The sequence below is a fragment of the Chelonia mydas genome, chromosome 17 (assembly GCF_015237465.2).
Source record: "Chelonia mydas isolate rCheMyd1 chromosome 17, rCheMyd1.pri.v2, whole genome shotgun sequence".
Lineage (NCBI taxonomy): Eukaryota > Metazoa > Chordata > Testudines > Cheloniidae > Chelonia > Chelonia mydas.
In genome coordinates, this window is record NC_051257.2 from 4,668,855 (window position 1) to 4,694,920 (window position 26,066).

Consider the following 26,066-nt stretch of genomic DNA (forward strand, 5'->3'; position numbering starts at 1 on the left):
TGCACTAGCTCCTCAGAGCCAACTGCTTCTATTCCTGGCCTACCGCTCCTCTGTTCCATCCAGCTGACATGCTCTGCAAGCCACTCAGTCAGTCCTATTAAATAGCACCTTCAAACCTTCCTTGTTGCTGTAGCTTACAAGCATTTCCTGTGAAACATTTTGATCCTGCATTGAGGATGCTCTGTAAAACCACACTGCACTGCGCTAGCATAGCTAGGGTTTTGGAGATGACATGTTGCCTCCTGAATTCGATCTCTTCTCCCCAACAGGAATTTTGTTATGAAATAAAGCATGGTGACCTGGCAAAGAAGACCTTAGAAGTCACTGTGTGGGATTATGACATTGGAAAATCAAATGATTTTATTGGTAAGTAAGATGCTCTTGAAGTAAGTTTAAAGCTGCTTTGGGCATGTGCCCTTTAACATAAATCAACTAAGGGCTTGTCTGTATGACCACTTAGCTTATGGCAAGCGGGGGTAGAAATCTGTCGCACACTAGCCTGCCCACATGGACCCTGCTGTCACACACATAAATTCTGTTGTGCACTTTGCTACCTTGCTTTGAAATGGGATTAGATTAAAGTACCACAGTGAACTTGTGTGGCAGGCGGGTGTAATTCCCATGCACTAAGCATTCATGTAGACAAGCCCTTACGCTCAGCTCTGGCTTCCCACTCTGCTGTAGGACGAGCCTGTCTCCATCCACCTTGACTTTCAAAGCCTTTTCTTCTGAAAGCCAGAGATGAGTGAAAGTGGAGGCTGAATATGTCTTTGTTGAATGCAAAGGCTTCAAACCACCTTTGCAGTATTTAGAGGTCATTTTGTTTGTGGCCATAATGATTTATGGCCAAGGAGAATTCATTACCTCCTTATGCCTTTGGAATGAGAGGGGCATTTGCAGTCCCGCTCTGGGCCATCCTTAAAAAAGGACAGGCTGTTCCAGCTTCCATGTTTGCTTCCCTGAGCATAGAATACTTTGGCATGTGATTTAACTGGCTTTCCATTTCTTGGTCAGATTCTAGCCCAACCCCTCCCCCCATGCTAAGAGACCTGTTAAATCAAGATGGATACTTCTAGGGCAACAAATTAGACAAACAAATCACTTGTAATTTGACATTGTCAAGAGTATTAAACTCAGAGGATGGGGGCAGCACCATAAAGGCAGTATGGGACAGAGCCAAGCCCATTAGCAGTGCTTGAAAGATGTACTCCTTCCTCCACGCCCAGCTCCAAGTGAGTGGGGCCAGGATAATCTAGCCAGGAAGCTTTCATCTACCGATGATTGTGCCCGCTAGCAGCCGCCACCCATCCACCCACACTAAAAGGAAGAAAATGTACTTGTGTGTGAGAGTGAGGACTCCCTTGCCACTTGCCCTTCTAAACAGCTGTTTCTAATAGTTACCAAGGAGCATGGAAAGCTTTGCAATGTCACACTGCATATATCTCACTGGATAGCTGAACAAATGTCAGTAACAGACTTCTCTGTCTGTCTTTACTGGCATAGCTTGGCTTACCTCTGTGGAATGAGCTGACTGTCTCTCTCTCTGTGCTAAGGTGGAGTAGTGTTAGGAATTAATGCCAAAGGTGAGCGGCTGAAGCACTGGTTTGATTGCCTGAAAAACAAGGACAAGAAAATAGAGCGCTGGCACACACTAACAAACGAGCTGCCAGGGGCCATCCTCAGCGATTGACCCTAAAGACAGGCCCGGGACCCTGAAGATAGCCCAGCTCTCTCTCTCACAACCAGAACCAGGAACAATTCATGCCTTTGGACTTCTAGTTTACTTACTACATTTAAAAGGATACTAAGTCAGCAAGAAAGAGTGGCTTGGTAAATTCCAACTGATGGTCAGACTGCAGGGAAATACCACTGAACAAGATACAACTGATTTTCTCTGTTCAGTGGGTGCGATCCCCTCGGGTTTTCTCCCAGGTGTCTCTGAGCACCCCCTCTCTCCAACACACACATACACACGGTCAATTGAGAGAAAAAATGGCCTGCATGCACTAGAATTGTGACTTATTTACTAACTATTTGATATACTGAATTATCTTCTTGCTGCCTTGCAAAATGAATGGATCACTTTTTGTTTGTGTAGCTACTATGGGCAAAAAGCATTATTAAATGGAACTGTTTTACTAAGGCGACTGTGCCACATTTCTGGTTGTCAGTTTCTGTGGTTTGGGCCCGAACAGTCGAAATGCACTTAAACATCACGGTTTGAAATGATCATCTTCTCCAATAATCGATGAGGACTGTTTGCTTTTCTTTCAGAAATGTAATGCTTGTCCTGTCTGATAATCTATATGAAGTATACCAGTATGCTAAAAGGGCTGTGCAGCTATATAAGGCTATATATAAATATATATATATACACATACTTCCTTATATACAGTAGGCACTTGCAGCCTCACCAGGAATAATATAAGGCTTCACATTTGCTAAGAGAAGTTTTGATATTTAAGAAAGATCAGAAAATCTACAGACCATTCCATTCCAGCACTTACTCTTGCTCTGTTACAGACAGTGGGACTTCACACTAGCACTTCAATGCAGCTGCTATTTTTAGGAAACCATGAATCTGCCTTTCTTCCTGTCAACTACACAGCTGGTTTGAACAGGACTGTTTTTCAATGAAACTTATCTTCAGATTTTACTTTTAGTGCAGACATTTCATTCAGGTTAGTGAGAATGAGCAGAACCCCCAAAGACTTGCCACCAGCTAGAAGGGCAAGAGGAGGCAGATTTGATGCTACAGTAAGTGCCATGGGTCAAATTCTGCCTTTGATTACATGCACACAACCTTCATGGACTCCAGTGGGCATTGCACACGTGTTAGGGACAGAGAATTTGGCTTTGTCTCTTCCTTTATTCGGCCTTCTTAACAGTGTATGTAACTCCATAACTCCCCAGGCAGGCCAATTATCCATTCCCCTCTACAAATCTGTTCTTTGCATCTGGGCTGGCTTCAGTCAGTGTCCAAAGACTTAGGCCCTGATTTTGCCCTACTGACATCATTGGTAGTTTTGTGGGAACATAATCAATCCCTGGTGGAATGTGCAAGGGACAACTGCAAGTCTGAGTTATTGAGAGTGATCCAATCTAATAAAAAGTTGGTTCTAGAATCTCTCCCGCTACCAAACACATAGCTCCCAAACCAAAATTCTCTACTCTGTCACAGTCACACCATACACTGGATCAAAGTTTCCTCTCTTCCTTTCATTAACCACACTGTTCTATTTTCCTAACCTTGTCCAAGACAGTTCACAGGTTTTTCTGCAAACACAAGAAGTCACAAATGAGCTAAACTAACTGCAAAATGCTGCATGTCAGAATTTTCAGAAGCCTTTAACCCATGCATTATTGAAAAGGTCCATAGTTACATTCAAGTCTTTACTCTCTACTACGTAGTAGTTAATAAACATGTATTTTGGGGCTGAAGGTCACTTTTTGGCAACAATCAGATCTGTTTAGACCTACATTTATTTTTCAAAGTTATAATAATAGTACACCTTGTTAGATATGGGAAAACCTTCTTAGGGTCTTTTTAACAATGTAATATTTGTAGTGAATTATGCAGATATGCATGAATTTTATTTGAATGCCAACAGTATGTCAAGTTAGATGATCTCACCAATTCTCTCTTGCCCATGTATGTTACTTTTCCAGCACTTTAAAATATAGCAGGATATTTAGGGCTTGATTTCAGAAGTGCTGAGCCCCCACAGCTCTCACTGGCGTCCATGGGAGCTGCATGTGTTCAAGGGCTCTGATAATGAGGCTCTTAGAATGGCCAGGAATAATAGGGACTCTCCCTTTTTGTCAGTTATTTTAAAAGTACCATTTGTTTAAGCATATATTTTGCCATAACACTGGTTTATGCCTAATGTGGAGTGGGACATAATGTGTGCATTTTTTCATTTTGTATTGAAGTCTTTTTTAACTGGGCTGTATATATAAATTGCATGCAAGATGGTTGTTGTCATGCAAGAACTTGTTAAATGTTTGATACCAATGTTTTGCTACAATGTGAAGGCTGCAGTAATTGTCCTTAACTGCATCCTACAACAATTTTGTATTTCAGTATTATCTATGTGTACTTTTTGTTGGATTTGTTAATATTTATAAATAGAACCCAAAATAAAAAGGAAAAAAAAGGTGAATTCTAAAGGTTCAGCTCTGAGTCTCCCCCTATTTGTACAGTTATCGCTCAGTCCACAATGCCGCATTTTAAACTCTCAGATGCTGGAATGACAACGAACATGACAGACTTTCACCTCCTTTGAGGTCGTCAGTTTTCACAGGCACTAGACGAATCGTTTAGGACTTTATGCACTTTTTTTTATGATCTTAACTTTTCAGAGCACTTCAGGGGCAAAAATTGCTCAGCAGCAGCTGATTCTACCTGGAAAAAAATGTTTCTTTTGCCAGTTGTAAAAACCAAGGGCCAAATCCTGCTTGTTTTACTCATGTGGTAATCCTACTGAAGTCAGCTGAGTGAAGAGCAGGATCTGGCTTCCAATTTGTATTGGGACAATGTTGGAATGTTACAAGTGCATCACGAAAAAATGCTATTGTTTTGCTTCCTTAGGATTGTTTTACAAGGCATACTGACCCCTGACAGAAACTCAGAGTAGATATTCTCTGTGACATTACAAGTACCTGCTGGGTTCAAAAAGGGTTATGAATCCACATGGGGGATAAGCAGCAGAAGCAGATGAACTAAGCAACAAAGAGGTATTTCCTAGTGGGGGAAATCAAAGGTGCAAAATTAAAACCCAGAGTAGAGCTAGCTAGTGGATTTATTTTTGGAGTTGGAACATCTGCATTTTAATCTCAGCTCTGCCTGTGGCTTGCTGTGTGGCCTTGGGCAAAGTCACTCAGCCACTCTGCCTCTGCTTCCCCATCTGTAAAACGGGGATATTTATCTACCTCACTGGGGCCTTGTGAGGTTTGTACATTGCTTTGAAAATTTAAAGCACTACAATTGTGTGGAAAAACCCTGAGTGGGGTTCAGAGGTTTCCAGTAGTGTCACTAAAAGAAGTTATTTAGTAACGTTACCAGGGAGGCATTTTAAAAGGAATATGGCTGCTCTGAGAGTGCTTCAGTGCATGGGGTTTTTTTAGCCAAATGGTACAACACGCTCTGTGGCTCTTAAGATGATTGATAAATAATATTTCCAATATGCATCAAGGAATGCAGTGACAAATTTGTGAATTTGCTGTTCAAATAAAAGCTACATAAAGGAGCAAGGAAATATTTCTAAAGTCATTTTATCCAAAAGATGAGATTACAGCTACCTGTGGAATTCCACTTTCAGCTGAGTTCTGTAGATTTGGAAGATTTAACTTTATTTGCCAAAGGTTTATATTCAGAGTTCAAGACGGTGAGTAGCTAAATTGGTACCAGAGGTGAAGATCCTATTTAAAGGGTGGCATCTAGCTTAGGGAGCACTGGCTCTTTAACAATACTAGCCTTTTTTATTCAGCATCTCAAAATGAAGGCAGTAGCTTTGGATTTCAAACCTCCTACTGAATATTCCCAAGAGTCCCTTCTCATGAGTCCTTCTTTGTTACCAAATATCAGACTGCATGTGTTTTCCCATCAGTGTACATAGGACCAACTTATCAACTGCCTAGCCTAATACAGGATATGCAACTAAATGTATACTAGATTTGGACACTTATCTCATCTTGGCTAGCTGTCCTCTGTTTGTTGCAAAGTGCGTGATTGTGTTCTTACAAAAAACAGCTCCAGTTGCAAATCAGAAGTTTATGTGGCAATGCTCAGCACTGTTAACTGCTTCCTGTATTCATGCTCTCTATAGACAAAGAAATAACTGAGCATTAAGTTTTTCCTGATATTGTTTAAAATGAGCTAAATGACGACAAAAAAATTCAGTGTCTATGTTTACACAGCTGCCCCAAATGCATTGCAGTTTCTAACAGTTAGTGATTTTCCAGCCAACCACAGCAGATTCTCAGCTATTCAATAGTCAGCTCCATAATGCAGATATTTACTGGATTTTGCAGTAAGTATGTTTTTAAAAACTGACAGACTGAATGGGCATTAACACTGCTCCAAACCTTGTTTCCGCTCCCATCTGCCCCGCCCAAAGTGTCTGCCTTTCAGCTTTTAATCCAAAACCTGTTTTGGTCTAAGGACAGCTTCATGTACTAGAATTCCCCAGCTAGTACCTTGGGACAAATTTACCACATACACCAGGAGAAGGTTGTTTTTTGTAATTTTCTTACTTGTGTCTAATACTCCTGCACCCTTATTCTCTGTGACCTCCATGTTTCTCCTGAGAATAGGGGAGATGCTTAGGTCTTGACTTGCATAGTAAAACTGGTTGGCTGGCGTTTTTATTGCAATCCTCTGTGTTTGTATCAATATTTGGTTGTAACTTCAAAGGTTTTTGGACTGAATTTATGAAGTAGGGAAGAGCATGCATTGTATTTAATGTACTAGGTTTGACTTGTCTTTTTAACAAAGTTAAAATAAAGAATGCTTATGCATTGGCTTTGGCATATACTATTCAAATCAAGATCTCCCCTCCTACAGTCCATTTTGGGTAATGCTCCCATATACCAAAGTTCCCAAACCTATTCCTGTTTCGTATTTGCTCATTCACACACGAGAATTAATATTTCCAGTACAGAACATGCGTGCCCAGGACCAGCACTACCTGCTGTATATCAGAGCCACTGAAAATATATTTCATATGTAAAAAATTACTGAGTGCCTGTTTCACAGTGTCATACCTGTCACGCTGGTGAATAAGATGCTACATATTAAATGTCACAAATAATTTGATAAAGTCACCTTAAAATATCAGATTATATTTAATTCCATTGCACAATCACAACTCCATCTGCCAGATCCTCAGTTTGTGTAAATCAAAGTAGCTTCACTCAAGGTAATTGCACTGTACCTATTTACACCTGCTGGGGATCTGGCTCCTGGGTAGACAGAACTTAAAAGGCTTAATTAATAATATTAATGATATTGTGGTAGCACATAGGAGCCCCAGTCCTGGATCCCACTGTACTAAGCGCTATATAAACACAGAACAAAAAGATGGTCCCCACCCCAAAGAGAAAACAATCTAAGTACACTGTACTGCATTCCCTGCCTACTCAGCCCCACCAGAGACTTTGAGGGTGCAAGGCAGTCAGAAGCTGACCTTTCAGCTATGTAAAATGTTGATTTGTGAACATACAGAGACTCAAGAAATAGACCCTACCTACCTTCCATATAGCTAATGCAGTTAGAGACACTGTTGCCTAGTGGATAAAGCACTGGAATGAGACTCAAGGGACCTTGGTTCTATTTCTGTCTCTGCTACCGACCTACAGGCTGATATTGGGAAAGTCACTTCCCCTATCTGTGCCTCAGGATCCCCAACTGTAAAGTAGGGACAATGATACTGACCTGTTGAGATCTATGGAGCTATTATTCATACAAAGCCATGTTTTCAAAGCAGCCTTTGGCACTGAATAATTTGCAGGCATTTTACAAGCCTGTTTGCAGAAGAAAGTCAGTAGAAGCACCAAGTGTGTGTGCGTGGCGGCGGGGGTTGCAATTTCAAATACAGGGTTTGTGACTCCGTGCAACGACTGGTTTGCAATTCAGGAGGGGAATCACTAGAAGAGAACATTTAGGCTCAATAGCAGAAAAAACACCCTAACATCAAGATCTCATTGACTGTGCAAAACTCTCCAAGGGGAAGTGGGAGAAGCCCCATCACTGAAATATTTAAAACTGTACTAGACAAGTAATAATAGCAGTGAACACGCCGTAATAGTGGGCGGGGAGCATTAATGTTGCAGATATCTTTTCACGTGCCCATTGACATTTTCACAGTACAGTAAGGAGGATGTTTTCAATAGTACCCAAGGGACTTAGGCGCACAAATCCCATTCAAAGTCAGTGAAGACGTTGCTTCTTTTGAAAACCTCCCCAACTAACGCTGCCACGTTGCATTTAGCTTGTATTCTGCTCTGTCTCTCTTTTCCTCCCCAGCAGGTTTAGACAATAAATCTCACTTTAATCAGATCATTAGAACAGCTCCCTAGATCTGTAGTACCCATGTCAGTGTAGGTAATGCATTTCATATATATTCTTTTCAATTCAGTTCTAACCTGTGACCTCTATTAAAAACATTGAAGGCCCAACCTTACCCACCTAAAAGTCCCATTTACATCATTTGGTAGCTTTGGGTGTAGAATTGGGCCCTCTGCTCTGTTCTTTCCTTGCTGTTTGTTAGGGCTCGTCCACACTGGCAAGTAGCAGCACGGAAACTTTCTCGCTCAGGGATGTGAAAAAACACCCCTCCGCCATGAGTGCAGCACGTTGCAGCGCTGTAAAACGCCAGTGTAAACAGTGCCCCAGTGCTGGGATCCGTGCTCCTCGTGGCAGCACTTTAGCATTGCCAGTGTAGACTAGCCCTTAATATACAGACAGGAAGAAACTGAAGGGCTTCAAAGGAAACTATACATTGCACAGTTGTGAGATACAAAGGAGAAGATGGTCTAATTAAGGCACTGAACTGGGACTCAGCAGAGGTGGATTGGCTGCCTGGTTCTGTCACGATCATTCCTGTGTGATCTTGGCCACATCACTTAAGCACAGTGTCTCAGTTACCTTCCCTGCCCTGTAAAATGGAGACAATTGTTCCTTTCTTCACAGGAATGCTGGGGGCTAAGATCAGTAACAGGTGTGAGATGCTCAGACACTACAGTGATGAGCATCAGAGAAACATCTAACAGTAAAGATAGACATCTACAGTTGCAACCAGAGCGCTAGTGGCCATTTAGAAACCTAACTAGGCCCCAAGTTTGAGCACTGGGTCCACCGAGACCAAAGGATTAGTGTGTGTTTCACTATCCATAGCTTCTTGAATAGCAAAACTGATTTACCCAACCTCATTTAGCTCTCTCATTAATCTTATACCTACACTGGTATTAAAAGACAAATACACAGTCAGCAAGAGCATATTTCCTGGCAAGCACTTGCGGACTACAGTAACTCGGCCAGAGGTTAGAAGTCTATTACAGGGATGAGTGGGTGAGGTTCTGAGGCCTGCAATGTGCAGGAGGTCTAGCTTATTATGATGGTCCCCACTGACCTTAGAGTGAGCAGGCCTGCTTTGGGCTCTCTCTCTCTCAGGCTGGACTCTCACACACATACCTCTTATTAACACTCCTCTCACTAGAGTAGGAACACTCCAATCCAAAACACACCAAGGTTGTTTGATTTAGCTGCAAACCCCTCAGCAGCTGAAGCAGGCTCTGTTCTCAAAAACCCTATTAAAAAAAAACACAAAAAGGAATCTGCATAAGCAATGGCACAAACCAAAGCACACACTATATGGGACAGCCTTGTGTGCCCAGCTAGTTTATTACCAAGCTATGAAGCCAGCCCTTCCCTGGTTTACAATTTTGGCCATTCTTATGAGCCATAAACTGCTCTCTGTGCCTGACCTTTCAGCCAGAGAAGAGCTGAAGGGCTTCTTTCCACAGTGGCCCCTGAAAAGAATTCACCCCAGTGTTAGTACATTTTGGGGCTTCCTGGCATCAATTCCCAAATGAGCCAAATGCAGTCACGGCCTCTGATTTTGGGATGGGGTGGCAAGTGGTAGGAAATGGAGAATCCAGGGCCTGCGTTAGAACATGATGCCCCCTTTAGAATCACAATTACCCTGTTGCAGTACAGGCAGGCCAGAGAGCCTCTCTGAGCCAAAACCACAGAAGCTCATTTGGGCCCACTGCAGGTCAATATATTGAAAGATGATGTGCTTTCATTTAGGAAACTCTGACCTTCTTGATGACCGTGTGTTCTGTGCAGTCATCAGGGTGCGCCAGCCTAACTTAACACCTAACAAAGGGTCACTGGTGCACAGTCAGCAAGACCATATTTCCTTGCGAGCACTTTAAGTAAAAAAACTCCACTGTCTTTCTCATTAGAGACCAACTGTATTTATTCACAGCCTTACAACAGCCAGGACGATTCTGCTCCCTGCACCCTTAGAGGGACCCTTAATGCTGATTGGTCTAATCTCACTGTTTCCTACTTCATTCCCCACAACTGTTGTTTTAGCCACCTGTTGTCTACAGTTTTATATGTAGATTGCAGACTCTTTGGGGCTGGTCCGCTCTTTGTGATATGTCTGTATTGCACCCAGCTCAATGTGGCCCTGGCCTATTAGGTGCTACTGTCAATACAAATTAACAATAATAATATTACCAGAATTCATGTATTTTAATCCCTGCATTCAGAGCCCAACCCCTGATTGAAATGCAAGTGAAATACAACACTGACCATAAGCACACAAGAGATTGTGATCATTTATATTCCAGGAAACTCAAACACAACATTGGTGGGGATTAGGCTCTAAAAAGGCTGTGTTTATAAAAATGTGTCTGCAGCCATTTAACTACATTACTAGAAAAAGCACAATCAAAATCTACTCATTTAAATGATGTAGCTTTCAGCCATCAGATTGTGAGTGACTCTCTATCCCCTTATGATTAAAGAGCTGATTATAAAAACTCTGTATTAAAACACCTTAAGCCTTTTTAATCTACAGATCCTCTTTGGGGTCCCTAAGCCCCTGGTTTTATAAAGAGGGTCCACTGTCCTTTCAGGTAGGTCACCTGCTTTGTCTTTGTGGGTGTAAGTTTTTCATCCCCTTGAAGAGAAATGTATGTTTCAAACACTTCTCAGGCTCCTCTGCAACATGGAACTCCCAGCGCCTTTGATGGTCCACAGTGGCCTCACCTAGCGCCCAGAAGCATCTACACGTCGGTGGCTGTGCTCATGGGCATCGTAGTGTTTTCTGCCTCCTTTGTGAACGGTTTGGTCATTGTGGTTTCCATCAAGTACAAGAAACTCAGATCCCCCCTGAACTACATCCTGGTGAATCTGGCTGTGGCTGATCTGCTGGTGACTTTCTTTGGAAGCACTATCAGTTTCTCGAATAACATCAATGGCTTCTTTGTGCTCGGCAAAAGGGTGTGCAAGTTTGAAGGCTTCATGGTCTCTTTAACAGGTAAGGACGTTTACAGAAATCAGCTGGCTAGTCTCTTTCTCTGTCTTCTGCTCGTGCAACTGCACTTGATCTAAAGCTGGTCTAAGACTAGAGACTATGACATAGCAACTATGGCTCATTAGCTGTCCTTGGCATCAAATGTCTCCTTGCCTCTTCTCAAACCATAGAACAAAGACAGGGCATCATTCATGTTATCATTCCACATGCTCTCAGGCATGGAATGGGAGAGCAAGTGCTTACTCACCTGGGGAGTTCAGAACACACTGGTTGAGCAGAGCCTCAGGTTTGGTCTTGCTTAAAACAGGAAAGGAAGAAATAGAACATTTTTATATCACATGTAATTTATCATAATGCTGTATGTCGTGATTGCATCACTTACTGCTGCCCAAGCTGCTAGGTTGGATGTTCATGGGCTAACAAGGCAGAATGGTCAGGTTTTTGGTGATGATATTGGTATAAAAATGAAGACACAAGCTCTCATACATTTTGCTGTGAACAATCAGTGGCCAGCAGAGGTGTGTCTGTGTAGGCAAGGGGCCCTGAAACAGGGTGCATGGCATTTGCCCTGATGCCATTCCACTCTGCAGCTCTTTTATATCAATTTTTAAAAATATTTCTATGAGCATCAGGAACATGATTCACCAATTCCAGTGTCATGATGGAAACACTCCAGTGGAGAAATTGCATTTCAGACACTCCTGCAGCTGGCAAATCAAACAGAGTACCATACATGGTATTGATATCTGTTAAGGCATCCTAGCTAAACTCCATTGAGAAATGTGAAAACAGCCTTTAAAAATGGAAACTGTAGGAAATACAGTGTATCCTTTCAGACACCCCCCAGATTAATTAATAGGGAGTTAAATAAACAAGAAACGCTGGGGGTACTGGGTGCAATCATAAAATAAATAAGAATAAGACTCTAGATAAAACTAGATAAATTCATGTAGGATAGGTCCATCAATGGCTATTAGCCAAGATGGGCATGGATGGTGCCACTAGCCTCTGTTTGCCAGAAGCTGGGAATGGGCGACAGGAGATAGATCACTAGATGATTACCTGTTTTGTTCATTCCCTCTGGGGCACCTGGCATTGGCCACTGTCGGAAGACCAGATACTGGGCTAGATGGACCTTTGGTCTGACCCAGTGTGGCCGTTCTTATGGTAATCAAAATACGATGTTATTGTGAAAGATTTTTTCCCTGCTGGTTTTGCCCGCTTGCTTGAAATCTCTATTTCAAGCACCTGCAAGACAGCTGCTTGGAATATAGCTCATTCTATGGAGCTGTCCTTACATGGACAAAGTAATATAGCTCAGGAAAACCTGGCACTTCAGATTTAGCAGTTAAGCACAGAAAGCTGCTAGATTATTTAATAGCACAGCAATTTGAAATTTATTCCACACATACTAACCATTAGTGATCTCTCTCAGGCATTGTGGGGCTTTGGTCCTTAGCGATCCTGGCCTTTGAAAGGTATATCGTCATCTGCAAACCCATGGGAGATTTCCGATTTCACCACAAACATGCAGTGATGGGCTGTGCGTTCACCTGGATTTGGTCACTTCTCTGGACAGCCCCACCAATGTTAGGCTGGAGCAGCTATGTGCCGGAAGGTATGAGTGTCACATTCTTCAAAGGAAGCATTCAAGTCTGTAGCTTCAGCAATGGCTGATGGGCACAGTTTTTTCTTCAGTCATTGGTGGAATTTTTTTTTTAAGTGTGACATATTTGGGGAGAGACCACAATGATTTTACAGCTGTCTTTGACTGTGTGGCTGTCTTTGTTCTCCAAGTGCTAAGATTCCTTGTTTTCTCATTAATTACAGGGTTTCCTTTCATATGTCACTCTTTAAAAGTTAGCTGCTTATTACAATAAACTGCAGAACATCTATTTTCTTATTATGCATATGCTTAACACAACATCTGATGAACAGAGGAGCAGCAGAGTGCTGTCGCTGACTACAGTCACTGCACCCAGAGTAGCTCAGCAAAATGGCTAAAACGCAGAACAAGCCTATTAAAAACCTGTTCATTTAGAAATTTACTTTAATTTTATTATTATGACTCATTGTGGTTTGTTTGTAAATTAATAATAATGGTGCTGCCAGCCAGAAATCATCATGGCTGATGCCAGCGTTGTTCGTGTGATTTGGCTGGAATTTGGAGAGCTGCTCTTGGAAAACAGGCACAATTCAGCAAGAACAGTAGATGGTATTTGCTCTCTGTGCCTTTCCCACTGAAGTCCCTGATCATGCTTCAGGATTGTCCTAGCATTGTTTAAAATCTCATTGTTCTAGGTCTGAGAACTTCCTGTGGTCCCAACTGGTACACCGGAGGCAGCAACAACAGCAGCTACATCATGACTTTGTTTATTACCTGTTTCATTATTCCTCTCAGTCTGATCCTCTTCTCCTATACAAATCTGCTGATGACACTACGAACTGTAAGTACAAAGACATTTCAGTCTGAACAGTCACATGTACTGCTGACACCATTGCAAGCGCAGGTTTTCAGTGTAATTTTTCATGGCTGTTTGTGTGATGTTAACATAGGTTGATCTCTACACTACAAACAGGCAACTAAACAGGAAAGGAGGATCATGTGGCTAACAAGTGTACCACATACCCATTTGTCCAGCAAATTTTCCCTCAGCCTATGCCATTTTATAGGACATCAGTATTTTCTATAGAATTAGGCAGTGACATATTAAAGAGCAGGCTGTTTCCCTTATATTGCCTGTAGGTTGCAGCACAACAAAAAGAATCTGAGACAAGTCAGCGAGCCGAAAGGAAGGTGACACGAATGGTGATTGCTATGGTGATGGCCTTTCTTATCTGCTGGCTGCCCTATTCCACCTTTGCCATGGTGGTTGCCACAAACAAAGACATTCCCATCCAACCAACTCTAGCATCACTGCCTTCATACTTCTCCAAAACAGCCACAGTTTACAACCCAATTATCTACATCTTCATGAACAAACAGGTGAGAGCATGAAGATTGTCAGAGAGCAATTGAAAACGAGCCTTCACAGAGCTAGGGGCTTATAGGAATGAAGTGGAATAGCAGTAATGGGGCATTCTAATATAGCATAGCATATCTATCCTATTGGGATTCCTGTCAAATGCTAGATCCCACTGATTGCTTCTTTACAATAGGCAAGGCTAAGGTATAAAATTGAGATGGAGCTTGATTTTCAACCTGGCCTTAACCAGCGATCCTTTTGCATACCCATTATCTTGTAGGGGCGACTAAATTTTGGATCATGAATTGCCTGATTGAGCTTGCACAACAAACAGACAGACATTTATCAATCAGTTGCCAGTGCCTGCAAAGAGCAGGATCAGGCACTAACCAGTCTGACCCCAACATTATTATTTGCATTCCACGCTAGGCTAGGTATTGTCCATATAGCCCCTGCCTTGGAGGTTTACTATCTACAATGTAATGCAGATTATAAAATCATGAATGGTGTGGAAAAAGTGAATAGAGAACTGTTATTTCCCCTTTCCCACAATTAAAAAACCAGGTGTCATCTGATGAAATTAAATTCAATACAAACAAGAGGAAGTATTTTTTCACACAATGCACAATTAACCTGTGGAACGCATTGCCATGGGATGTTGTGATGGCCAAAAATACAGCTGGGTTCAAAAAAGAACTAGATAAATTCATGGAAGGTAGATCCATCAATGGCTATTAGCCAGGATGGGCAGGGACACACAACCCCATTCTCAGGGCAACCCTGACTGCCTGAAGCTGGGTGAGGGGGAGATGAGGGTGGATCTCTCCAGCATTGCCCTGTTCTGTACATTCCCCCTGAAGCTCTGGTACTGGCCACCGTTGGACACAGAATACTGGGCTAAATGGGCCATTGGTCTGAGCCAATACAGCAGTTCTTATATGTGTGCCAAAAGCATCCAGGCTGCATCTCACAGGAGCACCACCAACTCACAGGTTACAGCATCTGGGTAAAGCAAAACCTGGTATAGTAGTTTGGCATAAAGGGACCCAGGAGAGGTGTGTTTAGCAGCCTGCCTTCTCTTATCTAGTGAATTTTCCTGTAACACATGTGCTTTCCCCAATTAGTTCCGGGACTGCCTGCTGAAAATGATGTGCTGCAATCGCAACCCGTCAGGGATGCAGGAAACCTCTCCTGCTATGCCTGGTGCCCCCAAAGGCATCTCATCAGCCTTGGAGGGATGTGGAAATAAGGTGACTCCATCGTAAACAGTGCAGATGCTTCAATTCCTGCATGGAGGAATGGCAGCTGCCGGCTCCATACATTCGTCTCAGTTTCATTTGGCATAAACACAAAGAGGAGCAAAGAGGCTGGCTATTTTCTAACAGCCCAAATATACACCAGAAAGTAATAAAAAATTTCTTCTTAGAGCTCCCAATAATATTCACTGTACTCTGCCCTGTCACTACAAACTTAGATAGAAGGTAAAACACATTCCCTTCAATGGCAGGAAAGCAACCATATTAGAGAGTAAACATCAGAGAGAACAGTTCACACTCCCAATGGGAATAGCCCCCATTCGTAGTTCCTTACCCCCTGGGGGAAGTGCTAAAGCATGATAATGGGGAACCTTTTACTAGGCCAAGGAATAATTAAACTACCAGCATTAAAGCCCAAAAGAGCACTTCTGCAGTAGTAATCCCATTAGGAAAAGCATAGGCTTCATTTCATTTAAATATATATTTCACTGCACAGAGCAAAACAGGAGAGAGCCCTGCACATTTTCAATACACATTATTTTATAGACACAGTAGGATTTGTGTTGGTTGATCCTTTTGTGTAACTTCAAGACAGACTGTGAACCAATGAAAATTTAACAGGTGTGTTCAAGTGGATTGGGTTAATAAACATCCAGACATTTAAACACCACTGTCTCCTTGTCATGGGCAGTCAATTAGCAAATAAGCAATTAGCAAAGGGCCCCAACAGACAGCAGGGTGTAACCTCCAGTGACCACAACTGGAGTTTTATTTCACATGAAAAATGCCACACTCACTGAGACAAAGGAGAAGATCAATAAGGCAAAAACAAGGGGCCTGAAGCCCAGCAAATTTGTATTTCATTTATAGCTGAGGCAATCAGGAAAGGCCTTAAAGTCATTGATTTTGCAATAAAGGTGAAACAAAGCCTGTAAAAGATTCTGTGTCACGTAACAAAAAAACACAATAAAGCCACCGGGGCCATAAAGGCTTAGACGATAGCAGAAAGCAAAAGATGCACAACATGAATAGGGAGAAATTCAACAACATTAAACGGATGCGATTTTTCCTCTAATAACCATTACTTGACCTCCTTCATTACATCTAGTGGCTCGAGAACATTGCAAGCACTAGTGTAACATTTTCCAACGTGCTTAAGTGACTTAGGATCCTAAGTCCCACTGAATAAGGGTCTGATTTTTAAAGGTATTTAGGCATCTAAAATGCAAGTAGGAATTTTCAAAAGCACCCAGGTGCCTAGCTCCCAAATACCACTAGACACCTATCTGCATCTTTAGCCACCTAAAAACCTCTGAAAATCTGGCCCAAGGTGCCTAAGATCACTTCTGAAAATAGGCCTTAGGCTCCTCAGTCACATTTGAAAAATGTTACCCCTGCTCTCAAAGGAATTTCCTTTCTGTGTCATGTCATTATGGTTTTTCCTGACAAGAAGATCACTGACCTTCTCTTCCATGACCTTCTATCTAAGGCCTTTGATGTTAGAACACATAAATGAAGGAGTCAGAGGGTAACTGCATTTATAGGTTCACACAATTAAATGGCTCTTACCCCATTATTAGTAATTCCAAATCTGCTGATAATAAGCAGCTACAATGGCAACTGCTAAGCCTTTCTCGAGGTGCACAGATTATTATGAAATGTGATTTTTTTTAACCTCTTTAAAAGCGTTAGGAAGGAAAAATTATTTCTATTGCCATGACGTATTATAATGAATGCCAACTGCACCCAAAGCTGTGTTTCCCTTCTCCTTAGTGAATACAGGTAGGGAACAAAGAGCAATGAGGTAACAAGTGCAAGCGGTAGTTGGGTTCATACCCTCTTTGATGCCACCATTAGATCATTTGCTTTTTCTTGCTTTGCTTCATTCTGGGGGACTCTGGTTATCACATGCCTTTTGCTTAACTGGAGACCTTCTACAATATTATGGCCATGCTAGCTAACCCTTGCAACAAAGCAAAAATGATGCTACTCCATGCATATACTAGATATGTATTTGTGATATTACGCGCTTGCACACACACACACAAATATATATCTGTATCCACACACATCCATATGCCCACATTTACCTATGCAGGTATGTCAAATTCAATCCAAATAACTCCTGAATGAAACACTGGGCCAGGTCCTCTGCTGGTGTAATTTATCATAGCTCCCGTGAAATCAAAGGACACTTTGAGTTACACCAAAGGTCTTAATGAAACACTTGACCCAGATGGAGCTATGCCAATTTACACCATCTGAGATCTGTCTCATTATAGTTCATCTTTCTTATGTTAATCTAATTGGGTGAGAGCTTGTGAACCCAGTTTAGTGCTGGCAAATATTTTATATGTTCTCAGACTGGTTCCAGAATCTGAAAAACATTGAGATAAATGCTGATCAGAATGTGCTAATTTAAACCATATCTCCTCTAGGAAATGGACTTTAGTCAGGGGGATTTTTCACAAAGGTTACATCCTTCATCCTTCTTCTGAAGATCCATCACAGTGCATTAACACATGGGTTCCAGATCCTCAGAGGTATTTAGGTCCCTAACTCCCATTGAAGTGAGGCACTCAGAAGGAAATTAGAATGCCTGGAGGGATAGTGTACAGGCAAATCCTTCTCTACACAGGGCTGGGCTTGGACTAGATGACCAAAGAGCTCTTTGTCAGTCCTGGCAACTAATGCTGTTCATACTGCACCATGAAAACAAAGGATCTTCTCAAAAAGGAATCCTGGAATTATTTTCCAGAAGCTGTGAACAATCCCAAGGATGCTAAAGAGTGCAGAGCCAGACAAATATGCAGCTCTTAGAAAGACTGGTTAAAGCTGCTGATTGTACCATATTGCCAGATTTTTAACTAAGATCTAGCAGGCAATCACAGCATTGGTTAAATCAGACCTCTCCCCCACCAAGAGGCTTCTAAATAGAAAACCGCAGATTGTGAAATCCCAACAGTTAAGCCAGGCTTGCAGTAACTTACCTTGGGTTTGCACCATTCTCTGACAGGACATTGACCATCTCTCATCTCTGGCAAGCTGGCACATGCAGCCTGTGAGAGAGAAAATCGATAGCACTGGGTAAAGGATAAAGATGAGTCCGAAACTAAAGCATCAGACAAAAACCCCACAGTTGCCTATTTATCAGCAGTAACCCTAAGCAGCAGCTTCCTACCAAACAAACAGTACACACCACAACCATTTGTACCGTCTTACAATGGGGCCTATTCTCCCATTCACAGACCCAGGTCTTCCCATTGATGTTTATATGAATTACAGGCACCCAAACTTCATCCAGTCATGGGCCACATTGGCCTTTTGCAAGAAGCCTGAGGGGGTGCAGCTTGTCTATGAGATGGAGCTACTCATCTATGAGATGAAGCTGCAGCCATGACAGATGACAGGACAGGTCCACACAGACAGTACTCATCTGCCAGGCTTCTTGAATCATGATAGAGCACAGCACGCTCAGACCAGTAGGTTATCTGCAGATTGCACTTAGGCACTGAAGAAAAAGGCAACAGGGGAACATGCTGTGGAACTCCATGAGCCACACTGCATTAGAAGGGCAGGTTCTCATGAGCAAGCTCTTACCACATGGAGAGGTTTGGCCATCATAATTGTGATGATTTAGATATACACCTCCAGCACACCAGGCCTCCATCTGTATAATGTCATTCATATATGCAGCACTGAAAAATAAATGGGTCAGATCACTAAATGGGGCCTGTCAGGTACTATGGACTTTCAGAAGCAAACAAGGAAGTTACTCATCACTGGGGCTACTTTATAAGTGCTCTCTCTGGAAGCAGAGTGAGAGATATTGTAAACTTAAAAAATCCTCAGGTCAAAGGAACAAAGAAGAATGGTTTAGAAACCTGCCATTTTCAGAAGAAAACACTTTTTTGCTTGTTAAAAGAGGCCATTATGCAACAAAATGCCTCTCTGATTCAGAATAACCACAGGATTGTACACTAATACCCTGCACCCCTTTAACCCTCTGCTATCAAGTTCTGGACCATTGCTATAGAATATTGCAGTGCTGTTGGGAGAGGAAAGCATGCAGTATTTTTAAATGCTTTATAGATAAATGTATTCCTATTAAACTGTCTTAAGCCAAACAATTATTTAGACTGCAAATGCTTTGGGGCAAACGCTGTCTCTTAGTATGTGCTCAATCTCAGTAGGAGCCCGGAGATGCTACTGTAATACAAATCATAAATAAGAATATCATCATTTTGTTTTAGGTGGCAGTTGAGACACAAAAGGAGCCAGCTTTTCCCATTAAAGTCAGTTTATGTGTGCACCTGAACCCCTACTGCTTGATATTAAGTGACAAGAGAGAGCAAGTTACATTGACAAGATCATGCGGGACATAATCATGTAACAGGAGTTATCTTGAATCAATTAATTATTTTGCAATTCAGCTGTAATTCTATGCAGCTCTAACATTCAGAAATGCCACCAGTCACTTATTTTTCTCCCATCTGATACGTTACCCATTTTTATTTACAGCTGTTGAACTTTAATCAATCAAATTAATTACATGTGAAATCTCTCAATTAGCAATAAATTGAGAATGAAATTGGCAAAAGTTGCAAAGTTAAATGAGACCCGCTGGTTTAATAATTAAGTAAACTTCTGAACAGCACTGCAGGTAAAATGAAAGGCTGGAACTAAAAGTAACTTAGGGCTGGTCTACACTGAAAAATCCACACCCATGGACGACATAGTTAAGCCCACGGTGTAGAAGGTGCTAGGCTGCCAGAAGAATTCTTCCATTGACCTAGCTACTGCCTCTTGGGGAGGTGGATTAACTACTGTGACGGAAGAATGCCTCCCATTGCTGCAGTGAATGTCTACACTGAAGCACTGCAGCTGTGCTGCTGTAGCATTTTAAGTATAGACACAGACTCAGTTACTCAGCATGCTGTTGTCTAGATATTGCAACCTACATGGTGATTTAAGATCAACCCACTGTTCTGATATTATCATCAGAGGGGATAGTATAAGCTGCTCTCTATAAACATGGCTCGTTTGAGTGGGCCACTGAGCAGTTAATATGAACTTAGACTATAACATCTTTGGAGCAAGGACTATCTTTTAGCTCTGTTTTGTACAGCCCCTAGCACAGTGGGGGTCTTGGTTCATGACTAGGGGCTCCTAGGCATTATGGTAAATCAAATAATAAATAAGGCTGCAGTCTGTCACAGAGATCACGGAAGTCACGGATTCCATGACTTTCTGGCAGCAGCAGGAGTTTGGGTGAATCAATGGAACAGCCTACTCCCCCACATACTTGACCTAATTCATCTTTTCTGTATAGCACAGAACAAGGAGCTACAATATTCCATCAACAAAACTCATTCCACTGTGTTTGAGAAAGTTCAGATACTGTCAGCTCCTGTCCCCATCACAGGCATTCCAGCTCATCAAGGATTTCTCTTAAACTACTCACACTGATGTACAGACAATGGTAATGTTTCTCTCTTGTTTATTTACCCTTCTGCTGAGATGCTGTTGCCTGACTGGATTGCTCCTTCTTGTCTCAGAGTCCAGCTGCAGCTACTGCCCAGTTCTAGAGTCCGTCTCTGAGCATGAGCTCGGCATCCATTCCTGGGTAACTCCATGAAAAGGTTGTGAGTTGAGAATCAAAGAGGGGGTTACCTCCCAGGATTTCTGCCTGATTCTAACTCATTCAGGAAATGGTTTCATGTCTACAGGTCTAATATTCAGGAATGCTGAGCTCCCACGACTCTCCCTGACTCACTCAACCCATATGTCAGTACCAACCTACAGGTAAGTCAGTAAGTACTCAGCCACTATGTGTCTATTCACCAGCATGCCTTTGCCAAGTCGCCAGGTACCTGTTTCAATAGATTTTTAAGGCCAGCAGCACCATTATGATCACCTAGTCTGACCTGCTACATAACACAGGCCAAAGAGCCCAGTCAATAATTTCTGCAACAAGCCCATAATTTCAGTTTGAGCTAGAGCATCTCTTTTAAAAAGATATCAAAACACATCTTAAAGACTGCCAGTGCATCTTACATTGTTAAAGAGTTGTGTGTTAACCAATCCTTCCCTCTCCCTAGTTAATTCCACCTTTCCCCTCTTGCTTTTTTAATATTGTGACCAATAGCTGAGTAGGCAGTGGGCCAAAACAGGGAGTGGCAGTCACGTAACTGAGAGCAGATTTTGACTTAATTCCTTCTGAATTTGCCGATAAAGCTCCTGCTGTTGGTCAGTAGCCAGGGGATCTATAGAAACAATGGGGCTTCATGTCTCTTTAGTCTCTCAGACAGAGAAGAAGCAAATAGATGATGGTCATATGCAGACCCATTCCCAAATAGCTAAGTCACCAGATATTATTTGCTTCATCAGGTGAAAACATAGGGAAAATAAGGAAATTCAGTACTTCACGCATTTTTAATATATACTGAAATAGAAGCCAGAAGCTATAATACTTGCCCTTCAAAGGTAAGATTATCCTGGATTTGCAATACTATGTCAGATAAGATAATGTTTATCTCTATAGTGTATGACCTACTCTTCAGAAAGGGAATGAAGCCTGAATAAAAAGGCTGGGAAGATGGAAAAATGCAGGCAAACATCAGCTCGTGGGATGGAATGCTCAGCCCCAATACAGCACTCTGGGACCCAGGGGTATATACAGCGAGTCCAGCAAGGCTACTGCTCAGCATTGGAGGAGGGTAATGGACATAAACTGCTGGTTCCAGGGTATTTGGGGCCATTGGATTCCTGCTGCATACAGATCTAGTAGCCAATTCTGGTTCACGCCCCCATTTTTTATTATTAATTATTATTATTATTATTATTTTTTGCCTTTCACAACTTCAGTTCAATTCAGTGAGGCTTTATTGGCATGGCAATTTATGCACGTGTTGTCAAAGAGTAAGAGAGACAAATACCCACTGGTATCTGTCAGGAGTGGGTACAACCCACCAACGACAGGATTTCACACTGCATTTAGGGTAGGAGCCTTTGTGTCCATTTGTCACTACTGTCCATTCGTGATACTGTGGCAGATTGCAACATATTATGATGCCTTCCACAGTCCCATGTAGACACATACCAAGTCTTGCACCAGCAACACTATCCCAAGTCCAGAGTCCCCCTGCCTGGGGCAAAGGCACAGAATGTAGACATAGAAAACTGCAGTGTTTGTAAAAAAGCTAATAAAATGAGCCCATCTGCAGAAAATAAAATCCTACCACAGAAAACTTTGATGAAAAAATAATTATGTAATGCACAAGAGTTCAAGTGAAATCTCCACCCCGCATGCAGTGCACTGAGCACCACCGAGTGAAACATGGAATTGTGCCTACAACAAACTTCAGGATGCAGATTTGGAAACCATGATCTCACTGTTGCTGGTTGTTCTGTCAGTATCATTACTATGAATGAGAAGAAAACCTCATGGTATCAGCTTGGATCAAGGACTTCATTTCCCCAAAAGAGCTCACTGAAAGAACACCAACAAAATCTGACAAAGTCTGGGTAAGGATTATCTGGTCGGTGGGGCACTAGCCTAGGATTTGGGAGACGTAGGTGCAATTTCCTGCTTCACTAGACTTCCTGTGTGATACTAGTTGAGTCACTTCACCTCTCTGCCACTCGGTTCTCCACCTGCACAATGGGATAACATCCGGGCCCTGCCTCCCAGGGGGATTATGCGGAGAAAGTCATTAAAAAAAGATTCTGAAGGCTTTGAAATCTACTAATGAAAAGCACTACATAAGAGGTAGGTAATTATTAATTATTATTTTCAGAAATAGCTCAGAACTGAAAAATTAGCCAAATGTATGATCTAAAATAGAAATACATTTATATAAGGCAGTAAATAGTAGCAAGAAATACCACATTGCAGCATGCTAAACTCAGAAGACTTTTATTAGTATTGTTAACATTCAGATAAGTAAACCCATGTAATGGCTACAGGCATGCATAATATCTCACCATAAAAAATTAGGGAAGAGAGAGAGAGACAGACTCATGAAGTGCACAATAACAGCATGTGCAGCTAAAAACCTAACACAAAGTGGCACAATATTTATGCCGAAGTGACCAGCAGCAGCTGTAAACTTCACAGGGTTACTGAACCAACACAGTGCTGTAGAACAGATATTCAATTCTAAAGTACTTGTGCCCATTTAGGACCTGGTTGGAAGTCTAATTAAATCAATGGGACTCTTCTTTTGGATAGGCTTTGGATCAGGCCCATCAGAGGCATGGTTTGATTAAATAAGAGAGGTCTTGACACTATCAACCAGTTAGTCACACATCGCTGCCTGAAGCTAGAAATGTATGTTATGCTGCCTTCATAGTACTCACTTTTTCTCATTCACTTTTGCACAAAGATAAATCCTCTAAATCATTTCAGTCAGTTCAATTTATGTCACAAGAATTCCACGAAATGAGAAAACAAGAAATTACCTTGTCATATCTAATGAGCAAACGAAGCAATGCACACGTGGGCTGTAACACCATGTTCCACTCCCTGGCACTGAAAAGCTAAGGAGAGCAAGAGCAGCAGCAGCAATTTAAAGAGACTCATTTTTGTCAATAACGAAAACTGCATAATGCAACAGAGCAAGAAATGCTTTAACTTATGAAAGTGAGTGTGCATGCTAAGGAGAAAACAAAGCTGTAGAAGGCTTAACAGGCACAGTTATATTTGGAAAACAATTCCATTTTACAGCATAATTCAGAGTGCTGCCTCTCATTTATAAGCGATTGCTAAATAAAAATGAACCAAAACTTAATATACCAGATGTACTTGGAGAGCAAACCATTCAGTCTCTTTGTATCGATTGTTACAATTAAAGGAAGTCCGAGAACTATAAGACTGCTTATTTGGTGAACAGCATTGCACATCACAGAAATAGGAAGATGTCAAACAACTTATTGAAGGTTTATATGCTATCGACTTTGATCACTTAGGTGCGCTGCTCTGATCCAGGACAATTACCCTGAAATAAAAAAATGAGATTAAACAAAAAATACATTTTTCTTGCATGAGCAAGTCATAAGTAGTGATGGGAATGGGATTCTAAAGCATTATTTCTGGCTCCAGAGTGCTGGAACAAAAGGTATACCTAGCACACGCAGTAAAAGGAGAATGCGCAACTTCTCTCACTTCAACCTGAGTGACAATTTGGTTTGCATAGGCACTACCTCAGGCCCAGATCCTCAGAGGTATTTAAGCACCTAACTCCTCCCAATGGGAGTTGAAATCAATGAGTTAGGCACCTAAATACTGTTGAGATTCTCGGCCTTAGGGCAGAATTTAACATAAACCCCCAAACTGTGCTAGGTTTTGATCCCATTTATTTTGCTCACTAGGCCAAACATCAGGTTGAGAAACTTCTTTGTCTTTCAACTGTATTAGCTGAAGTACAGTGGAGCACATATTTGTGGTATCACCAGAACAACTGACTTTCACACATACAAATATCTAATAAAGGTTTACCTGAATGGAGAAGGCCAAGGCAGCCGCTGCCATAAGCTGGATTTTGGATCCCCAGGATTTGTAGCTTGAAAGGAAGTACAGAAGCAATAAGAACACACGCATCCTACCACCACAATACTTCATTAGGAAAGCTTTGGGGTTTTTTGTCAGCATGTAAAAAAGCTGCAGAGATTGCTGCTAAAAATCCCCTCAATGGGCCCACTAAGCCGCAGTTATATTCAGAAACCAGTGGCTATCTGTTACTGTGCTTATAAAGGTAGATTGTACCATACCTTCTCTGCAGAACCTTTTGCTGGGGAAAACATTCCTGGCAGCACTGAACAAGTCAGGGGCTGATTCTGCCACCCTAACTCCTGCAGGAGTAGCCCCATTGAAATTGTCCTAGACTGTTAACACAGGTGTAAAGTTAGAATTTAACCCTTTCGTTTCCAGACTGTGTGTTTAAATATATTGCCAACATTTTCAAAAGTGACTAGTAATTTGGGAACTGCAACTTTTGGGCCCCCAACTTGAAAGCTCAGCATCCACTCTCTAAACATCAGGCTCTTTTAAGTCTTCTCATGCTAGGCACTCAGAATCACAAGTCACTTTTGAAAGTCAAGGACTACAACCTTAAGACTGCATTAGCCTGTTTTTGCAGCGAGACCCTAGATTCTACCATGTTTGTTTATACAATAACAAATCCAAACCTACGAACTTCCCCCATTTTAAATGAAGTTCTCTTAACAGGTAAAGAATGAAAACAACAGGAAAGTGTTACTGTCTAATTTGACATTACTCACTAGCTGTAAAATTCCAGGACATCTTTTTTAACTGTTTCCAATGAAGATCTAGACTTAGGGAGGATTATACTCAAGTGCAATTGCCTAAGACAGCCAGAGTACAGGGATGCTCTCCTGTCACTACCATCCCTACCCGCTTCTCTCATTTCTGCAGTTCCTTGTATCCGGGCTGGGGGTCAGCTGGCCTAATGATTATGTGGTTGCTTCTCAACAACCGAACTCAAGTCCAGGAACTTTGACTGGCTAAGGGAATATTATTAGTCACACTGTTTGACTAGGGGAAGCTCCACTGGAGTAAAACCCCATTGTTTGGATTTTATATTTTCAAATCAGCTCTTGAATTTTAGAACCTAATACATTCTTCCCAGTTTGCCCCACTGGCAGGCTGTTGGTTACTAGGGAAGGGTAACACCAACAGCTAAGTGCCTCAGCTGCCATGCTATCACCACGTGGTAAAAGGTAGCTCCTTCCTCCTAATCTAAAGAGCCTGCGTAAGACAGTGTGGATGATAC

The 26,066-nt window shown here is 41.9% G+C and overlaps 3 protein-coding genes across 3 annotated transcripts in view; 2 read left to right on the plus strand and 1 right to left on the minus strand.

Annotated features, from left to right (window-relative positions):
* Positions 1 to 6,544, plus strand: part of DOC2B (double C2 domain beta) — a 126,394-nt gene extending 119,850 nt beyond the window's left edge. Inside the window, exons 8-9 of the mRNA XM_037880618.2 lie at positions 270 to 366; positions 1,554 to 6,544. Of these exons, the coding sequence (XP_037736546.1) occupies positions 270 to 366; positions 1,554 to 1,690 (234 nt within the window). The 3' untranslated portion in view covers positions 1,691 to 6,544. The remainder of the gene's footprint in view (positions 1 to 269; positions 367 to 1,553) is intronic.
* TEX14 (testis expressed 14, intercellular bridge forming factor) overlaps positions 1 to 26,066 on the minus strand; it is a 104,595-nt gene that overhangs the window by 6,698 nt on the left and 71,831 nt on the right. The window contains exons 31-38 of the mRNA XM_043531309.1: positions 24,773 to 24,836; positions 18,874 to 24,272; positions 18,264 to 18,332; positions 13,432 to 13,496; positions 11,299 to 11,348; positions 9,194 to 9,309; positions 7,436 to 7,647; positions 1,514 to 5,822 (exon numbers count right to left, since the gene is read on the minus strand). Of these exons, the coding sequence (XP_043387244.1) occupies positions 24,236 to 24,272; positions 24,773 to 24,836 (101 nt within the window). The 3' untranslated portion in view covers positions 1,514 to 5,822; positions 7,436 to 7,647; positions 9,194 to 9,309; ... (2 more) ...; positions 18,264 to 18,332; positions 18,874 to 24,235. The remainder of the gene's footprint in view (positions 1 to 1,513; positions 5,823 to 7,435; positions 7,648 to 9,193; positions 9,310 to 11,298; positions 11,349 to 13,431; positions 13,497 to 18,263; positions 18,333 to 18,873; positions 24,273 to 24,772; positions 24,837 to 26,066) is intronic.
* Positions 10,626 to 16,313, plus strand: LOC102932505 (pinopsin). Its single transcript, XM_007057737.3, has 5 exons — positions 10,626 to 11,054; positions 12,487 to 12,669; positions 13,353 to 13,498; positions 13,798 to 14,037; positions 15,142 to 16,313. The coding sequence occupies exons 1-5, from the start codon at positions 10,706 to 10,708 to the stop codon at positions 15,280 to 15,282; spliced, it is 1,059 nt and encodes a 352-aa protein (XP_007057799.2). The 5' UTR covers positions 10,626 to 10,705; the 3' UTR covers positions 15,283 to 16,313.